Source organism: Limulus polyphemus, unplaced genomic scaffold, assembly GCF_000517525.1.
Source record: "Limulus polyphemus unplaced genomic scaffold, Limulus_polyphemus-2.1.2 Scaffold1089, whole genome shotgun sequence".
NCBI lineage: Eukaryota > Metazoa > Arthropoda > Merostomata > Xiphosura > Limulidae > Limulus > Limulus polyphemus.
In genome coordinates this window covers 337,175-339,751 of record NW_013666699.1, presented here as the reverse complement: position 1 = coordinate 339,751, position 2,577 = coordinate 337,175, and the positions used below count along the sequence as shown (strand labels likewise).

The window sequence follows — 2,577 nt, the reverse complement described above, 5'->3', positions numbered from 1 at the left end:
ATATTTTGGTATGTTGCTAACCAATTAAAGGTATTCTAAGATTTATGATTTTTATCAGGTTAAGTATAAAATAATTCTTAAGGTATATTTTGAGATTTATTATTTTTTACTCATTGGTTAAATGTCCCATCAGTATTGATACCATTAGGCTATGTATTTTTGTTCTAATATCATTACTGTTAAAATAAATATATTAAATATTTTTAAGCTGCTATTGTTTTAATCAAGTTTCATGAATTAATCAAGAATTTTAGTTTTTTTTTTTCTTCTTAAATATATATATTTTAAAAAAGACGTGTTAATATGTTATTTTTTATGCTGGAACTAGCTGAACTGATTTTTGGATGATGTATTTCCAGTGCTGGGGTTGGTAGGACTGGGACATACATAGTTATTGATGCTATGTTAAAGCAAATCAGCCATCGACAAAGTATAAACGTATTTGGTTATCTAAAGCACATACGACAGCAGAGGAACTTTCTGGTTCAGACAGAGGTAAGGTTTGAAGTGCTATGAAAAATGTGTGCCAAAGGCAGTGCAAGTTGGAAACCAGTAAATCCTTTAATTTTGCCAAAAATTGTAACTGTGTTTTGTGCTAAAATATTATTTACATGTAATCAGTATTTATGTTATTATTATTTCATATTTCATTCTTAGATGTATTTTAAATTAGTGCTGTGTTAATAATATCTTCACAGTTGACTGCTTTGCCCATATTTATACAAGATATTAAAATCTGTTTTAGTATTTTTTATTCTCTTAATTAACATTACAGAGTTGTATTTCATCTTAGTCAAGCCCATTAACCCTCTCACCATGGGCTAATTTTATAAGGCAATATGTAAAAAGATTCTAAATATACCCTAGTGTGAGAAATGCGATATTTTTTCTGTAGGCATCCCCTCTTTAATTTATTCACCACCCCTCCAATAAGTACAAAATTTAATGTAACTTACTCACTATAAAGTCATCATCGCGGAGACAAAGCATAATTTTTATAGCCTTCAACCTTCTTTGGTTACAGAGCTATCAAATAGAAAATTGGAACCCTCTTGTCACATCCTTTCTTTCAGGGTTTGTTAATAGTTCTCTCTTACGTTTAATTATATATTACCTATAACCAATAGAAAGCCAAGGTTTTCAGTTATCAAATGACATTATATTAGGTTGTGTTATGAACAGAAAATTGTCAATTTCTCATTTAGTACAAACTTCATTCCAACGGGAAAAATATTAACTAGCTTGGATGAATTTGTAACAGCTCTTGTCGCATAGTTAGAAAGCCAGAAATATTGTGATGGTTATGGGATATTATCTGATTTTTACATGTATTATTCTATGTTTTTGGTGCATTATTTGATTAAATAAAAGTTATTTAATGCACTACTACTGTTAGTATAAAAAAGTAGAGTTAAGTGTCATCAATAGTCGACAGAAAAGAAAAGAAGGTCCAGGTAAGTACTTTATTTCTTGTTTTTCATGTGTATTCTTTACTTATTATTGTAAAAGTATCTAAAATGTAAAAATAGGAATCTCTTTAGGTTAGTTAAGGTTAGATTAGGTAAAATAAATAATAATATAATAAAAAATGTTCATCAGGCATGAACACAAGCAGCTCAGAGTAGCTCATTGGTATTGTAATTCAACAGAGTAATGTAAGCCTCATGTTCTCCAAGTGATTTACAACTTATAACCTGATTTTTCCAAGCCCGTTCCCTTGGCTGTGGTTTCGCTAGATAGTAGATAGGGACAGTGGGAATCTCGTTAATCTATCTAGCTAGACATAGATTCAAAGGGCAATAAAATTTAAGTATAAATAAATGTATACTGTTATGGAGTTTAAAGTTACTTAGGGTAAACAAATAATTTCATGTTACAATTTGAAGTCTTTATAGAAAGAGAAAAAAGGGTAATTATTTTTTTCTATCCTAACTCTATACATCGTTAGTCAATTTGACTGACCTCCTAACCACCAAAAAAATATAAAAATAAATTAAAATTACCCTTTCATCAAATTGTAACATGAAACTACATTTCTTTATTCTAAATAGCTTTAAACTCATAACAATATACATCTATTTATACTTAAATTTTATTGTTTTATTGACCTTTGAATGTGTTTAACTACTATTCACACCCTTATAAGTTGTGAATCACTGGAGGAATGTGGAGCTAACGTAACACTATTGAATTACATTATGCATGAGCCACTTGCGAGCTGCTCAGGAGCATACCTCATAAAATTTTTTTATTATATTATTATTATTACTCATTTTACCTAATCTAATGTTAACTAACCTGAATTTTTTTCTATTTTTACATTTTAGTTAGTCTTATAATAATAGTAATAATAATAATAATAATAATAAAGAATACACATGAAAAACAAGAAATGAAGTACTTACGTGAGCCTGCTTTTTTTGTTGTCAACTGTCAATGACACTTAACCCTACTTTTTTTATACAAATGGTAGTAGTGACTACTAAGTAACTTTAAACTTTTTATAACTAAAATTTAAAATAATCGACCAAACCAAAAGAAACTATAAGAAATTAAATAAACTCGTAGACGTACTCG

At 28.5% G+C, this 2,577-nt stretch overlaps 1 protein-coding gene across 1 annotated transcript in view; it reads left to right on the top strand.

The window, feature by feature from the left end:
- The window catches only part of LOC106462076 (tyrosine-protein phosphatase 99A-like), a gene marked incomplete at its 5' end in the record, with an annotated part of 32,067 nt that overhangs the window by 10,872 nt on the left and 18,618 nt on the right, over positions 1-2,577 (top strand). The window contains 2 exon segments of the mRNA XM_022389211.1: positions 59-63; positions 360-495. Coding sequence (XP_022244919.1) covers positions 59-63; positions 360-495 — 141 coding nt within the window.